At 41.5% G+C, this 15,990-nt stretch overlaps 1 protein-coding gene across 4 annotated transcripts in view; it reads right to left on the bottom strand.

Annotated features, from left to right (window-relative positions):
* CHCHD3 (coiled-coil-helix-coiled-coil-helix domain containing 3) overlaps positions 1–15,990 on the bottom strand; it is a 209,662-nt gene that overhangs the window by 19,492 nt on the left and 174,180 nt on the right. For all 4 annotated transcript variants that reach the window (XM_015292450.4, XM_015292492.4, XM_416646.8 and 1 more), the window contains one exon: positions 11,157–11,227. In XM_015292450.4, the coding sequence (XP_015147936.1) occupies positions 11,157–11,227 (71 nt within the window). The remainder of the gene's footprint in view (positions 1–11,156; positions 11,228–15,990) is intronic.

Genomic DNA, 15,990 nt, shown 5'->3' with positions numbered 1-15,990 from the left:
GGATCAGAGTGCTTCCACCCAACAAGGCTAGCTCTGTGGCTAACATGGCTGTGTTCTGATCAGTTAACCAACTTGCACAGTTGCATTTAAGGAGATATCCATTGGGAAAACTTGCTGAAAATTTTAAGCTAAGAAGAATACAATTTTATTTTGAGATTGCACCTCCTGGGAGAAAAAAATTTATATCCACATAAAAAGCACTATATTCACAAAAACCCACAACTGTCTAAAATGTGGTTATCTGAATGTAAAATTTTCTCTGACTGAAGAAGGAAAAGTGCTAAAATTTATGTATTTGGAAGTGTGATAAAGTAATAATGCTCATGAGGATATAACTGATGCTGCCTTCCTCTTCAAGGCTACTAAAAATGTACATGTTGGTGCTGTGGTCAACTCCTAGAAAGAGCTTAATAATCAACATCAGGGTCTGCAGGGGAACAAAGGGAAATGTTTTCAAGCTCAAAGAGGGTAATTTATCTTAGATATAAGGAAAAAATCTTGTACCATGAGGGTGGTGAGGCACTGGCACAGGTTGCCCAGAGATGTGGTTGATGCCCCATCCCTGAAGACTTTCAAGGCCAGGCTGGATCAGGCCCTGGGCAACCTGATGGAGCTGTGGTGTCCCTGTGCACTGCAGGGGAGTTTGACTAGATGGTCTTCAGAGGTCCCTCCCAACTCTGAGGATTCTATGATTCTACAATTATATTTTTCAGAAACAAGATTATTTTACACTACTAGTGGGATCAACAAAGACAAAACGTCACTACTTTTTGCTAGCTATAAATGGAAAAGTCTGGGGACTTCTGTCCTCTTACCTGTAAATGAGGCCCAAACCAATGAGGTCAACAACAACAACAACAACAAAAAAGATACAGTATGTTGTGAAGAACAGCTTATAAAGTTTGTGTGAGAAATGGCAACTGCTGACCTTTTAATTCTAGACTCAGCTTTGGCTCATATTACCTCTCTGATCTCAGTACAGCCCCCTAATCTTAAGGATAACTGTATGCACTTAGATCACACATATGCAGCTCCTTTCATTATTTTTATTACAGTAGCACCTAGATGGATTAATTAAGGTAAAATTGACATTAGGAAGCAATTTGCTAGGCATTCTAGTACATAAAAAAGCATCAATCCTACAATGAGATATAAAGGCTTCTCTGTGATGCAATATCCATGTAGTAAACCTGCTGCCAACTGCCTGCTGCACCGTTTTCTTCTATTGAACAACAAATTAAGCTGAGCACAACCTGGCAAACTTGCATTTAATTGTTTGAGCCTATCAGCAGCACAGAACAGCAGCCAAGAGACAAACTTCCTCCTCCATCCAAACAGAAAGGTGACACCCACGACATGGCAATCCCGAGCCACCCTTCCAGCTGCCAACAGCTGCAGCATCCCCTGCTCCAGGTGCTGACAGCTGCAGCTCTGCACTGCATATACTGTGGCACAGACACAGGAGGACCAGCTTCTTGAATGCTCCAGGTCTGACTGCCACCTTATGCTGAAGCCCCGACTGCTCACTAGGGTTGAAATCTTCATGGTACTCTCCATGCTCTGAGATCCATTGTCATTTGGATTGCCCCAAGCAAACAGGAAGACAAAGAGCAATAACGGAAGATACAGTGCAATTAAAAGTGTAGTTCTGCTCAGAGAAAGAGCTATTAAAGCATTCCTGTTCTCCACATGCCCAGTGTCAACTTCCCATACAGGAAACATAAATAACACATTTCTGCCATTTAGCTTTCCATAATTATAGAGTAAGGTGACTGGAAGATACTTGCTAGACACCAAAGAAAGTGTCCAATTTTCAAGTCCAGGTAATAATTTTTACTATAGGCAATTAAAGAGGCAAGTCTTAGTTTTGAACATAACTGCATGTGAACCTGAAGCCAACAGGACAGCTTAACTACATCGTAAGACATCTTGATTCTATTTTTACAGATGTTATTTTCTGAGCATAACCACACTCGGCCACAAAGAATTATGATTTGATATTATTTCCCCAAATGCTTAATGTATACTCTGGCTTAACAATTTTGATTTCACTTAGATGGAGTCTAAACAGAATGACTGTAGTCTATATTTTCTCTGTTGCCCAACAGTACAGGAAGGGAAGGGGGTGGGGGGGGAGGGGGAAGAAGTGGTTAATTACGAGTAGCAACAAATGAGTGGTAATGGAGGTGTTGTGAATGTAAATCAGCAGCAACAGCAGCATCCGTACGTGCAGCTTACAAAGTAATGAGACCGTGCTGATGTGCTGGCATCCTGCTTTGATCACTTCATCTTGTTCAAGAGCTCTGCTGGGAAAACAAAGGTCAGTGGCAGTGACCTGGCTTCCTGCAGCTTGCACACGCACAAATATTAGTGACCGATGGAGGGTTGCTATCTTTCCACCCCATGGTTCGGAACGGCTGGTTACATAGCTGGGGGCCTTCGCTGAGCAGGTAGCACACGCTCCTGCAATATGAAGTGTCGTGTTGGAACATGTAGAGGTAATTGGCAATTCATTCTTCACCCTCTAAGCGGAAACAGGTGTATGAGTATTAAAAAAAAAGCCGTACCATCAACTCTGCAAAACCTGCTCCCTTCCAGAAAGAGAGGCTCGCTGCTGTGTGCTCAGAAGTGGGGGCTGCGAGATTTGTAGGCTTTGGTTCTACAGATGGCTTAGACTCATAAAAACGTCCTTAAAAAGGTACTGGCAAATCTCAGCAACACGAGATTATAAAACAGAGAACAAATTAATAACAAAGGGAAGAGGCTGTGGATTTTAACCTTCCCCGGTTTAATACCGTAAGTGGGAAATCATTTATTTGCGTGCACACAAAATCCCAACAAAGGATGCTTAACGTATTAAAACAAGAGGCTTTAGTCCTTGAAAGGGAGCGGGGAGCCAGATGTACCGCGTGGAGCACAATGTGCCAACTGCGCCGCGAACCGTCAGCGTTCGCCGGCTCCGAGCGGCTCAGGAAACTGCAGCCAGCAGCAAGAACTGCCCTTAACGAGTGCATCCATCAATTTTCAGGGGACTTGCTTGATTACCAGCACACAAAAGTAGGGAGCGTGCCAATTTAACTGTTGGCCACTGATGCATGAAGGAAGAGTTTCACTTGCTCGCTTTCATGAGAAGTCTATAAAATTACCTAACGTGGCCATGTAAGCAAATACAGAAAGCTTGTGGTGTGATGAAACGCATGTGCTTTCTCCTCCTAACACACCAACCTGATGCAGCTGAAGAGGAAAGGGATATTCGGATAAACAGGCATACTTCGCCCACATCTGTTAGAAAGCTTATCCTACTATAACTGCTTTACCGAAAACCTTTTGTTATTTTAAGCACTAATTCATATCAAATAAACTTCCTAGTTATAGAATCATAGAATGGCCTGGGTTGAAAAGGACCACAATGACCATCGAGTTTCAACACCCCTGCTAGGGGCAGGGTCACCAACCACCAGACCAGGCTGCCCAGAGCCACATCCAGCCTGGCCTTCAATGCCTCCAGCAACAGGGCATCCACAACCTCCTTGGGCAACCTGTTCCAGTGCGTCACCATCCTCTGAGTGAAAAGCTTCCTCCTAATATCCAACCTAAACCTCCCCTATCTCAGTTTAAAACCATTCCCTCTTGTCCTATCACTGTCCACCCTCACAAACAGTCGTACCCCCTCCTGTTTATATGCTTCCTTCAAGTATTGGAAGGCTGCAATGAGGTCTCCCCGGAGCCTTCTCTTCTCCAAAGACTTTGCGCTTTACTGAAATTAATGTTAGATTGCTTTCTCTATTACAGACCGTAAAGTATCTAATTGTGTGAAAAATTTGTGATGGGATGAGGAAAGCTTTAATGAATGTAGCCAGGATTTCCAAAAGGGAGACTGGGGAAAAAAGGATTAGGGCAAACACGGAAAGAATTGGCTTGAGCCTCTTAGCTAATGCCCTACCTACATTTTCAATAATGGATTAAAAGAAAAAAAAAAATTAATATAACTCTCAAAAACACACTCAATACTTCAGAACCATCTCCAGCACAAATAAGCGCATTTAAAGTTGACATGGCAGTTCAAACATTGCAATGAAAACACACATCCATGCAAACAGACTCATGGTTCTGAGCTCACCACAGAAACACACAGATATTATGCCAGAATCCCCTGCTCCCACTTTGCTCAGGATGAATCTGCATCCAGCTAAAAAGCACGCAATTAATATTTCATCCAGCTCTGCCGAGCACTCTCATTCCTAATGGGCTCTATCGATCAAAGGGAGAAAGTTAAATATCTGTGTTGCTGCAGGGAAAACTGAAGTTGTCATTTATGAAGCGATCAGTTCGTAGGTAAATGTACTGGATAAAGGGTTTATAGAATTTTGATATTCTAAAGCTGTTCAAATGAAATTCTCCTACGTATGTCCATGGGTTGGATGAAATCTGAGAAGGGGATAACTGCTGACCAAAGTCCTTCCACCAAGCCACTGCATCAACAGGCAAATCTATCCAGAGGTAGAAATTCATGACTCATAGAGTTGCAATTATAATATTCTATAATAATCATAGAAGGGCTTGGGTTGGAAAGCACCTCAAAGATCATCTAGTTCTAACCCCCTTGCCATGGGCAGGACTGCCAACCACTATATTAGGCACCAGATCAGGCTGCCTGGGGCTCCATCCATCCTGGTCTTGAATGCCTCCAGGGATGGAGTATCCACAACCTCTCTGGACAGTCCAGGCCAGCACCTCATCACCTTTTCTGAGAAGAATTTTCTCCTGACATATCTACTCAAAGTCTCCTCTCTTTTGGTTTAAAACCATTCCGCCTTGTCCTGTCACTATCAACTCATGTTAAACAGTCGTTCCCCCATCTTCCCTTCAAGGGAGCCTTGAGACAAGTCCATTAGGACTGAGTTCTGTCTGAAAGGGGTGATCCAAGAAACTTGGTTTTACTCCTTTGGCATTGAAAAGGAACAGGATTTGGGATGTACTAAATAAATAATAGAGGCAGAAAAGACTTGTAGTCACTTCATTGACTTCTCTTTCCACCTGAAGCAGCTCTGTGTGTTCTGAACCCAAACTGCTACAAAACTAGGAGGGGTGACAGCATCACATCCACTCCACAAAACACCATTTACACTTCTCACATTAAGTGCAGTGCTGTGCAATGCTATCAGCCAACAGCACTGCTTAAATCTATTCAAGCAACTCACTGCTGTGTCACCCTCTGCATGGTGAGAACACAACTGTTGGTGCAGATACAGTGAAGCAGCCTTGGGGCACTGAGGGTCCCAAAAAGCAGACGGAGCAGCGGAGCAGAAAGAAGGAATTCTCTGCCACTACAAAAAGCTGAGTTAATGCTATTCAACACTCCTAGCATAACTTACACACACTGTCCCTCTGCTCATCTGCGGGATGTTTTGGGTAACTCAGGACCATCGTCCCGAGCTGTGACTCATGGCACTGTTTCCAAACAGCACTGTGCTGAGCTGTGCTTCTCTCCCTGACTTGCTGAGTAAGATCTGACTAAGTTGGGTTGTGGATTCTTTTCGACTTGTTCTTGCTTCTTCAATGTGAGAAGAGGACATGACAACTGCTAATGTTACAAGGATGACCACATCATATCATATATAAATTTTGAAATAATTAATCAGCTACACATAAACACACACGCACACAAAAAGACAATTCTGTTGCCACTTCTTTTACATAGTAAGGAATTTAAGAACATGGTCAGCAACAGTATCACCACCAACACTAAAACAACTGTTTTGTAACAAAGCACTACAGTGCATGCTACACTTCTGAGGGAAGAAATAAATTCAGGATGTTTCTATTCAGAGTCCTGTCTTTGTGGCTGAACTTCATGATTCTCAGTTGGACTTGATGATCTTCAAGGTCTTTTCCAACCTGAGCACTTGTATGATTCTTTGGCTGAGCAAAGGGAGCTCAACTCAAAGGCAAGACTGAAGGCTCTGTCCAAGGATTTCTACAGAGAATTCTATTTTCTATTACTGGGAAAGTATTATGTAATATTTCATAAATAATTTGTATTCTGTACTTATAATCATAGTTTTTAAAAGCAACACATTCTAATTAAGGTAGCAGTAAAAGCTTTTTCTCAACATCAGATCTGTACAAGCAGAGGGAGTAGCACCAACTATTTACAAGGGTATCTAGGATGGATTGCTATGGTACAGCGATGTGAGTATCACATGATAGTTACTGAAGACATTTGCATTAAGGAACCATCAATATTCCTAATTTACAGATCACACAGAAGAGTCCATGAAAAATCACAATATGTGCCCTGAAATGACCTGGCATTCTCTGCTCTCGGTCCAAAGGTGTCATTACAAACCTTATCTTCTCTCTGAACTGTCCTATTTTGATTTCTAGTGTCCATCACTGCTTTGTGAGACTGTGTCAGTGTTCCTCATTTAACGTGGCTTTATCACAAACCTCCTCAGTTATGGTTTCCATTGTGAATTTTAGCTAAAACACAACTTAAAGGAATACTTTGTGTAATTACATATGACCACACAACATAACAGTGCTTTATTTTTTTATCTTCAACAATCATTAGCAAGTCAAGCTTCCAGACACAGAAGCTAGTAACTAAAGGAAGGCATGATATTGATGTTTTGTCTAATTGCCTAATACTCCTGTTCACAGAATCACAGAATGGCCTGGGTTGAAAAGGACCACAATGAACATCTAGTTTCAATCCCCCTGCTATGTGCAGGGTCACCAACCACCAGACCAGGCTGCCCAGAGCCACATCCAGCCTGCCCTTGAATGCCTCCAGGGATGGGGCATCCATAATCTCCTTGGGCAACCTGTTCCAGGGTGTCACCACCCTCTGAGTTCCTCATGTCCCAAATCATTCCCCACATAGAACTATATTCAAGGCCACTACAGCCTGCTGGCTGGCTATAAGGCCTCACCTCCATCAAAGATCAAATTATGAAAGCAACAGAAACAAGCCAGAACCATCAGAAATAGAATGGTTTGCTTTGTAAAACTACTTTGAAAAGAATTCTTAGAATCACAGAATGGCCTGGGTTGAAAAGGACCACAATGATCATCTAGTTTCAAACCCCTGCTATGTGCAGGGTCGCCTGCAGCCATGTGAAGCATTAAAAGACTGCACCCATGTGAAGCACCCTGAGCAAATCCCAAACCTTGCTGTGTATTACCAAACAAACTCCTACCGTTCCCTGGAGATATTTCTTCTGATGGCAGGGTTCATCATCAGATGTCTCACAGTGAGGAAAGAAAACCATCAAAACTTGAAATTTAGGATAAACACACAAACATCTAGAGCTTGTAATGCAAAGAATTCTCTGTTTGCTGGGGATAATTTCATCTAGCAGCCAATCAACATGTAAACATATCTAAGCACTGCAATGCAAAGCATGAGATCCAGATTTGGCTGTGTGATGCTGAAGTGACACCAGGACAAAGTTCCATTTCCATTTTCATTCAGGGAGTGTATAAAAAGGAGGGGGAATGACTGTTTAGAAGGGTGGAGAGTGGTAGGACAAGGGGGAATGGTTTTAAACTGAGACAGGGAAAGGTTAGGTTAGATATTAGGAGGAAGTTTTTCACTCAGAGGGTGGTGATGCACTGGAACAGGTTGCTCAAGTAGGTTGTGGATGCCCTGTTGCTGGAGGCATTCAAGGCCAGGCTGGATGTGGCTCTGGGCAGCCTGGTCTGGTGGTTGGTGACCCTGCCCATAGCAGGGGGAGTTGAAACTGGATGTTCACTGTGGTCCTTTTCAACCCAGGCCATTCTATGATTCATTTCAGAGACATAGCCTAGTGCGCATTGTGAAGATGGGTTGACTGTCGGACTAGATGGTCCAACCTTTTCCAACCCTAGTGATTCTATGATTCTGCGTGATTCATGCTTTGCTTTGCACAACCACCACCAGGGCAGTGCAAATCCAAACAAACAGCCAAGGAATGTGGCTTTGCCAAGGGAAACTGCATCCAGAAACTCCATGCTGGATAAGAGAGAGCAGGATGGGAATGGCTAAATATTTTGAACAAGCATTAGTGCACAGCTATGAAGTATAACCTATTGCAAGGAATCAAAAAACACAGGAAATAAAGGAGAAATATTTATTTTAGGCAGGATTTGCGCTCTCCGCTTACTCTGTTCCTATATGAGTAATCAAGATGTTACTTGGCTCTAAACACCATGGGGGAATAAAATGTCACCAGTGCAGGCTGCCAAAATTCCCGCTACCAGCCCTTCAAATTAAGGGGGAAAAAAAAGAATATGAATGTACAATTTGATTAGTGAAAAGTCCAAATCTTTGCCCAAAGCCTGGTTCTTCCTGTAACATCACATTCTTTTCTTCTTGTGTAAACTTCTCATTATAACAGAGACATCTTCATAATATAATAATTCTGGTTATAATGTAACTGCGGGTAACATAACTCCTACATTAGAAAAGGCAGCATGCCCTAGTAATGTTGTTTTAATGTAATTTGTGTACTGCAGGAACTGGCTGAACCTGGTCATTTAGAATTTGATCAATGTGAATTAGTGTCTTAAAGAGATGAACCATTTGATAATTCAGAATTTGATCAATGCGTATCAGGACCCCACGGAGATAAAACATTTATCATGAACATTTGGAATATCAGTCTAATCCAGGCAGCACTGCAGAAGGTAATAAAGAGGCATCAATAAGGTCTGCAGACAAAGTACAGAAGAGCTGTCAGTTCTCGGATACAAAACCTATATGGGATATTTGCTTATTCCCCTTCAATGGGCTAAACTATCCCTGAAGACTGATGAAGCCACAGCTGACGTAATTTCAAGGACTAAATGGAGGAAGGAAAAGGAAATCCAGGAAATATTTAAGTAATTAACCACAACGCATTGCTCTCGAAAGAGATACAGTTTAAATAGTTGTAGTAATACCACTTATCTCAATAACAGCTAGTAACTCACTGCATTGTAGATGCTTAAAAAGGAGACTTTTGTAATAATTCCACAATTAGATCTATTAGTCTCTCGCTTAGAACCTGAAATCACACTGCCACGCAGCACACTGTTTTATGCATTAACAAAATTTAGCAGTTCAACCTTATTTAATTCTCCTTTTACAGCCAATTAAACAAGCTCTTTAAACACCCCTGCTTGAAACTCTGTCCACAATCCTCACGTGCAATTAAACTGAACATGAGAAGTGCCTGGCGACGCCAGAAGAGCATCATCTTTAGGTCTCACTAAATCATTCATAATTTATCCATCAAGCTACACACAAAAGGCAGTGCTAAAATTACGTCTGCTGAATTTAAACCTTCAGTAAAAAAGACATGCCATTTAAAAGGATTTTACATAAGCAAGAATTTAAAATGGTACAGTAACATAGATATTTTATGCCCTGCATCAAATCTATTCCAATTTATGTCCATATTTCAGATATCTTTTCTTCCTGATAACGTTTTCCTTTTGTATTTAGTGCAATGGATCAAAATCAGATCCACTCATCTGAAAGCTCCAAATAATTTTCAAGAAAAATTGGCTTGAAGTGCAAAGAAAGCGCTTCATTTTCAGTACTGGGACTGCAGTGAAGACTGGTCAAATAGTTGATACCTATTGTGTTCAAGAAATGCTTGGATGCTGTACTGAGGGCCATGGATTAGTGGGAAATATTGGTGATAGGCGGATGGTTGGACTGGATGATCTTGGAGGCCTTTTCCAAACTTGGTGATTCTGTAGTACCCCTAGTATCTATAAAACGAAGAACTGACCAATCTGCTCAACTGACAGGAATCTCCAATTATCAAAGCCCTCTTTGTTAAATACTCTTTTGTTTATGCAGATAGACTGAAGCATTCTTCAAAATGGCTTTCTTAAGATTTGTAGCTGCTGGTTGGCACTGAGTGGTCCCTGAGCCAGCTTTTTGTATGCGAAAAGAACCCAAAAGCATTTGATTTATTCATGAAATTGATTATATACCAGGGAAAAATAAACAGGCCAAAAAAACTTCCATACCTCTGGCCGTAACAACATAAAGCTATCACCTACCATTTCAAATAACAATAACGTCTCATTTTGAAATTGTACAAGCCTGATTAGGCAATAATTAAGATTTTAAAACATGCAAGTAACCAAATATAACAAGGGAAGGAAAAATACCCCCCTTGATGGGGTTCTTACACAGAAGAAAATAATGACAATGGATGACAACATAGCAGGCTTCGAATCTGTAACAGAGAGACCTCCAAATTACGTTAAAATCACACTAACGTCAATGGTCATTCTGTCCCTCTTACTTAAGGGACATATTAATTCAGTCCTCAGTTATATAAACTCTGCATCGTTAACCAGTACAAAGATTTCACATACACGCTTGAGAATATTAGCAACTCCTCATATTAAAATGATTTTATCTTACAGTTAAGGAGTTTCCATCACTATCAGCAGCTAAAGAAAAACCTTTCCTCTTTCTCATCAAAGAGAGAAACAATACAAAATCAAGAGCACAACAAAAACCCTCCAGAAACCTGAAAACAGGAACAAAAATAATTCCCTTTGCACAGCATTACTGGGTTACTGCTGAGACTATAAGGTTGTATGAAGTTCTCTTTGTATCCTCATTGAAATGATAAATTGAACCTTCTACCTAATGGATGAACCAGCAAAAAGGGAAGAGTCCAAGGCTAAGGGTCAGAGTCACTTTGATACATCAATTACTGCATCTTCATTTAACCATCCTCAGGACTAATAAAATTTATTTAATTTGACCTTCATTGGTAGGGGCAAAGTGAAGTTGCTAATTTAAATCCTTTCACGTCATGCAAGCACAGGATGAATACCATTGTAATGCAAAGCTGGAATTACATTTTTGTTGCCCCAATAGAGGAAAATATGTTAAAGAATATATTTTTAGGATACTTCACACATCTTATCAAATACAGATTAATTACGACATTACTAACTGTGCATCTAATTTCTATGCAGCTTATGGTTACTATGCACTGGCCTCCAAATTCTTCAACATTCTCTCATCTGAACAACCAGCATTTTTTCCAAGATAGACTGATACGATCTGTGATAGTAGAAATGGGAGTTACTATGCATTTTAAAATGGGTAAGAATTCATCTACTTGCCAGGCTCAAAAACAAAGGTAGAAAAGACTTACTTGAACCGGGCTGACACTTCATCAGCAGCTTTCTGGTACTGCTCTGTGGTTACTTTGTAGAATTGGGCACTCTGTAGAGGACAAAAAACAACAAGGACAAAAAAAAATCAAGAAGTTAATAATACAGTTTTCACATAACATGTGTTACATACATGTGAACACCTGGTAAGTAACATTAATTTTCCACACATTTCAGTTGCTCAAAAGCAAACCACCAACAAAAAGGAAACAAACACAGTGACAACAACCCAAGAGCCCTCATCTCTGCTATACAACAAAGCTCCACAGACATTTCTGTTAAGTGTGTCCTGTTGGCTCTGGAAGGTTCTGCAAAAGAGATGACTCTCAAGAAGGAAACTGCAAAGAGAGACAGGGTACAATTCATGCAGTTAAGCACTAGGAAATATTACAACCTGTGAAGCTTCTCCACTAGGAAAAAAAATCCAAATATTGAATCATTCTTTGTTTGTGTCTCTTTGTGTTATTTACACATACATCCCCATCTAGTTTGCACACAATACTGATGTCAGGCTCCAAGATTGAACAATAAATTAACCACAGCTTGACTCTTCCTTTTGCTCTTTGCCTCGATAATGCTGCTTGCAGAAATTTAGTTTAATTTCCCACACTTCCAAGTCACTTCAACCACTTCATAGAATCTTAGAATCATAGAATGGCTTGGGTTGGAAGGAACCCCAAGGATCATGAAGCTCCAAACCCCCCACCACAGGCAGGGCCACCAACCTCCCCATTTAATACCAGACCAGGCTGCCCAGGGCCCCATCCAACCTGGTCTTGAACACCTCCAGGGTCAGGGCATTCACAGCTTCTCTGGGCAGCCTGTTCCAGCACCTCACCATTCTCACAGTAAAGAACTTCCCCCTGATATCCAGCCTAAATCTTCCCTCCTTCAACTTAAAACCATTTCCCCTTGTCCTACTATTATCTGCCCTTTCAAAGAGTTGTCTCCCCTCCTGTTTGTAGGTTCCCTTTAGGTACTGGAAGGCTGCAATGAGGTCACCCTGCAGACTTCTCTTCTCCAAGCTGAACAAGCCCAGCTCCCTCAGCTAGTCTTTGCAGGGGAGGTGCTGCAGCCCTCTGATCATCTTAGCCATCCTCTTCTGGACCCTCTCCAACAGCTCCCTGTCTTTCTTATATTGGATGCCTTGCTCCAGATGGGGCCTCACGAAGGCAGAGTAGAGAGGGACAAGCACCTTCCTGTCCCTACTGGCCACCCTCTTCTGATGGAACCCAGGTTGCCATTTGCTTTCCGAGCTGCAGGAGCACATTGCTGGCTCATGTTAAGTTTTTCATCCACCAGGTCCTCTTCTGCAGGGGTACTCACAGAGACTGCTCCTTCCAGTCTGTATATATGCCTAGGATTCCTCTGTCCGAAGTGCAAAGCCATGCACATGCAAATGATCAATTTCCAAAATGCAGGTCAGACAAGATTGAGTCATCAAGCAGTAAAACTTTTCTATACGTGAAAATGGCCAAATTTCTCAGTGGGACATACAATATTCAAAGACAGATTACTATAATGTTGTGATGCTTCATGTCTGGATAATATATACCTGGTATTTTTAAAGAGATTTTTATAGTCCTAGCACAGTTGGACTTAAGATGTAATAGCAAAGGCACCTGGCTTCACAGTTGGAGGAATAATGAAAAGTTAAAGCAGTTCAAAAGTTCTCTGAAACATTATTTTTCCATGAATGGAGGAGCCAACAGGAGAAACAATGCTGTGGTGAAGCACGAAGGTTTTTTTGGCACTTGCAAGATCCCCTTCTTAGCATTGCAACTCTCAAGTCATCTGGCATCCCAGGAAGGCACGTTAACATGGCAACAAAACTCTTACAATTACACGCTGTGTGATTACTGAAAAAGCCTTTTGAATCCTTATTTTAACAACCTGCCTATTAATGCTATGGTTTAAGGTTATTCATTCCTTAACACAATTTTGCTTCTTTGGAGCATTTAGCATACATGCATGGAACAATGCAGTCCAGGGAAGTGTCGTTCCAGTTCTATTTTGGGTAAAGCAAGAGCTTTAAGTTATTTACTGAAGACACTGAAAAAGCAATGTGCCTAAAACACTGCAAGAAAATAAGCAAAAAAGCCCTTTAAGTGGAAAGATCACTCTTTTCAAGAACCGAAGATGACAGTCTCCTCGATCCTGAACAAAATGTACCTGTGCCAAATTGGGTTATGAGAAATGCAGGGAAGAAAGCCCACTATGGTATAAACATCTGATGGAAACTCCAAAGCATGCAGCGCTACCTTGAAAAATAAAAACATTTTCCCTTTCCATTTGAGGAAATCACCTTCCAAGGTCCTTCCATGTGAATTATGAACTTGATACGTACAGAAATCACCGACAATAACACCAACTCTGAACACGGCCACAATTGCATCGCCAGGCCAATATTTTGCTGCAAATGATAACAAATCGTGCAGCGTCTCCCATGGTCAAAGGGCACCCACAGATCACAAGGAGCGCGGTGGTCTGCTGCAGCCCTGCTTCTGAGCTTCAGACCTAATCATTCATTTGTACCGAAATCAAGGCTTCCACGCATGCGACTCGGGGTCATTTATTTTTTCATAAATCACTGCTGGCCAGTAAGAAAATGAAAATGAAATCCTCCTCACACCAGTGACCCCCTTGCGTTTGGCAATCCCAGCTGCCCAATGACAGCCGCGTCCAGGTTCCCTGGACATAGATGCAATCAATAGGGATGTGATTAGACAGCAGGCTGACTGCGGGGCGAGTGCGGACAGGTCACCATTTGAGATGATGAATAGCTCTCTATCATCCTACAGTCCCCTACAATGCTAACATTTACTATAATCTTATTTGGGTTGCGATTTGTCTTTCTTTGGCCTGATCAATAAAGATGAACACAACAGTTGTAAGGATCGATTGCAATTTTTTATCATTTTCAAGCATGAAGGAGCGTTTTTGACACAAAAACAATATTCTGAGTGTACTTGTTCTACTTTTTAATTGCAGTTCAAGTGATCAGCTGAGCTGCTATATATGCCAAGAAGTTTTAATCCTACAGTAGACTCAAGATATTGAGAAATTGTTTGTTATCTTAGATAAAGTGCACTGTTTCTTGGATCAGATCTTCCTTTGAAAGTCATTCAATCTCTCTTTCAGAGAGATATTCTCTATAACCCAGAGAGGAAATATCATTTCAGAAGTGCTCTCTAATCCTTCAGATAAGAATGCAGTGGGCATTCCTCTAAACACAGAAAACACGGTGGTATAACACAGCACTGTTAACATACGTAATTTCCCCAGCCTCTGTATTTATGTTGTGTAGGTAGTCTGAATATGCATGGACTGCTCAACCCAAAGTGCAAGGTAAAAGCTATTCAGAGATTAGCAGCAGTGGCAGGTTATCAGAGTAACTCTGGATTAGAATCATAGAATCACGGAATCATAGAACAGCCTGAGTTGAAAAGGACCACAATGATAATCAAGTTTCAACCCCCCTGCTATGGGCAGGGTCGCCAACCACCAGACCAGGCTGCCCAGAGCCACATTCAGCCTGCCTTGAATGCTTCCAGCAACAGGGCATCCACAACCTCCTTGGGCAACCTGTTCCAGTGCGTCACCACCCTCTGAGTGAAAAACTTCCTCCTATATCTAACCTAAACGTCCCCTGTCTCAGTTTAAAACCATACCCCCTTGTCCTATCACTGTCCACCCTCACAAACAGTTGTACCCTCCTCCTGTTTATACGCTCCCTTCAAATACTGGAAGGCCATGATGAGGTCTCCCCAGAGCCTTCTCTTCTCCAGGCTACATTCCATTTATATAAATAGATATGCTTTTTGTATTTAAAAAATCTCTCTAGAAATATGTTAAAACATGTAAGATGTTTAAGGTAATAAACTTGCCTTTCTTAAATATGTGGAATCTACATATCTGTATATTTCAAGGATTCTCTTAATGGTGCTACTAAAATGGTAGCAAACAATACAGCTGAGTTCCTTTTTCTTTGATTTGGGTCCCCTGGGAGTGCACATTATAAAACAATCTTTGCTTACAGAGTTAGGCAACATCTTCCTCTCATTTATACTCTTCTCCACAGCTGTATAATAAAACCATGGCTTTCTGCAGACCCTTATTATGGCCTTCTTTGTTGAAAGAAGTACAAAAGTGCAGGAATTACGTTATGAAAGAGGCGAGGAACTTCCAGAAGGGAACAAGTAATGTCAGGGTTATGGCAATTAATCACCATCCCAGATTATCTGGAAGATGCTATTTCTGCATCTGTTATGGAGTTCTTACACAATGTGGGCATGTTGCTTGACTTTAATATCAAAACCAAGTGGCAAATGTTCTTTAATATTGCGGAAATGGTAACGCAGAAGAACCTACCTCAATTTTGTGAAGTTTGAATGCTGTGAAATAAATAATGGATGCCACGCACACCGAGAGCTGTGCGTACTGACTAAGTGGGATCACATGGGGGATTCACAGCAATTACATGAGCAGGTGTGGTTACATATTAGAGATCTGCATCAACTGCAGAAGCCCAGTGCCTCTTATGCTGATATTTTCCAACTTGCAAGCAGATAAATAAAATGTAGGAAATATGGCTTTGTTCCTCTGCTTATCCACCTGGGTTTGTATGGCCAAAGGTTCTTGCTATGATAACAAAAATCAGAGCCAGAGGAGGGAGAACACTGCTTCAATAAATGCATAAAAGGATACTTTTATAGGAATATCAGTTGTTCTGCTTAACTGGAACAGGAAAAGTTTAAGCACACACACACACACACACACAAACAAACAAACAAAAAAAACCACCCCAAAAGACCC

Source organism: Gallus gallus, chromosome 1 (genome assembly GCF_016699485.2).
Source record: "Gallus gallus isolate bGalGal1 chromosome 1, bGalGal1.mat.broiler.GRCg7b, whole genome shotgun sequence".
Lineage (NCBI taxonomy): Eukaryota > Metazoa > Chordata > Aves > Galliformes > Phasianidae > Gallus > Gallus gallus.
This window is presented reverse-complemented; position numbering and strand designations above follow the sequence as displayed.